At 55.4% G+C, this 1963-nt stretch overlaps 1 protein-coding gene across 1 annotated transcript in view; it reads right to left on the reverse strand.

Moving 5' to 3' along the window:
* Positions 1–1185: 1185 nt before the first annotated feature.
* Positions 1186–1963, reverse strand: part of LOC104916932 (NAD-dependent malic enzyme-like) — a 3998-nt gene continuing 3220 nt past the window's right edge. The window contains exon 5 of the mRNA XM_019611634.2: positions 1186–1405. Coding sequence (XP_019467179.1) covers positions 1186–1405 — 220 coding nt within the window. The remainder of the gene's footprint in view (positions 1406–1963) is intronic.

Below are 1963 nucleotides of genomic sequence, written 5' to 3' on the forward strand. Positions count from 1 at the left end.
CAGTTTCTTCACCAGGCTCTCGATGGCCCGCTTGGCGAACGTTTCGCTTTCGCCGCCTTGCCGGTGACACATCAAGCTGTGGACGATGCTCAAGCAAGCGTCGTTGCTGCTCGGTGGGTTCGATATAGACATGGCGGAGGAGAAAGCCGCTTCTTTGTTTTAATCGGGGATATCGCGATTTACGGGGCGGCTCCGGGCCGCTCGCGTCCCGCCGACACGGCCGGAGCTACGGCGCATGCGCAACATCCGGGGGAGTCCGCGGTTACATCCGGGTATCGGGAGCTGTGCGCATGCGCGACATCCGGGTGTGGACGAGGGTCATCCGGGTATTGAGGGTAGGGCGCATGCGCAGTAGCGGAACGCGAATAGTACGCATGCGCAGCATTCGGGAACGGGAGGAGAAATTCCTGTATTGAGGGTACTGCGCATGCGTAGTAACGTGATGCAGATAGTACGCATGCGCAACATCCGGTTATAACGTACATTTCATCCGGGTATTGAAAGTAGTGCGCGTGCGCAACAGGGAAAAACCCCGAGAATATTACGCATGCGCAGCATCCGGGAAACGACAGGGAACATCCGGGTATTGCTGGAAGAGCGCATGCGTAGTGGTGGAATATGTGCATTGCGCATGTGCAACATCCGGGAAGCAAGAGGGAGGATCCGGGTACTGAGACAAGGACGTATGCGCGGTGGTGAAATCTGAGCAGTGCGCATGCGCAACATCCGGGAAACGACAGGGACCATCTGAGCGTAGTGCGCAAGCGAGAAATAGACTGCGGATACGGCGCGTGCGCAACATCCGGGAACTGGAGTAGAACATCCGGGTATTGAGAGTAGAGCGCATGCGCAGTAGTAGCGTGCAGACAGTACACATGCGCAACATCCGGGTTATCTGAAGGGACAACCGAGTATTGACACTATTGCGCATGCGTAGTAGCAGAATGAAGATAATGCGCATGCGCAACGTTCGGGAACTGGAGGAGAAGATCCGCTCATTGAGGGTAGTGCGAGTGTGCAGTAGTGGAATGCGAGTACTACGCATGTGCAACATCCAGGCAATGGGAAGGGGCATCCGGGTACGGAGTGATGGAAACATAGTAGTGGAATGGGAATAGTACGCATGCGCAACATCCGGGAAATGCACTGGGTATCCGGGTATTCAGGCTGTTGTGAATCCTGAATTTAATCAAAGCGCATGCGCAACATCCGGGAAGCTAACCTTGTCTGTGTCCTGGCATCGCGCGTGCGCAGTGGTATGGGGGTTGACAGCGCATGCGCAACATCCGGGTACTGTTCCACGATGTCCCAGTTTTGAGAGCACTGCGCATGCTCCATTTTGTTATCTGCCCGGTGCACATGCGCAGTATCCGTATAACCGAAGGGGAACATCCGGGTTTCTCGGCTGCGCATGCGCAGTATTAAGTTCAGTCACTGCGCATGCATAATGACACGTCCGCAGCATCCGGGAACCGGCGCCTAGACATCCGGGCACCGGGGACGCAATGAGGTAAAGGCGCCATCGCGCATGCGCCGCGCTCCGGCTATTGGGCATGCGCGGCATACGAATACTCGCTAAATTCGGTTTTAGCCGCCATTGCGCATGCGCCATGTAATAGGCGCACTCTGTTCATCACATCGGGTGTAAGCTTATCACTAGAAAACTGTGAAACAACAGCAGGGGCCAGTTTCCTACTACAGACATCCGGAAACACCAACAAACACAACACTTTAAGGTACGGACCCCAGGACTTACACAACTTTAAAGATGCTGCGTGAGGATCACGAACGGATGTATTGCGAAGATCCCAGCCCCATCTGACAAATGACGGCTGCCCAACAACAGGACCTGCGCAAGGGGTATCATGAAGCCACGAACACCGGATAATGAACTGAATTACGGCTGTCAGCTGGACGGGGAAAGCGTGTGCCGTTGGTGGAGCAGAGACTCCACTGCCGCCCA

Source organism: Meleagris gallopavo, unplaced genomic scaffold (assembly GCF_000146605.3).
Source record: "Meleagris gallopavo isolate NT-WF06-2002-E0010 breed Aviagen turkey brand Nicholas breeding stock unplaced genomic scaffold, Turkey_5.1 ChrUn_random_7180001951457, whole genome shotgun sequence".
NCBI lineage: Eukaryota > Metazoa > Chordata > Aves > Galliformes > Phasianidae > Meleagris > Meleagris gallopavo.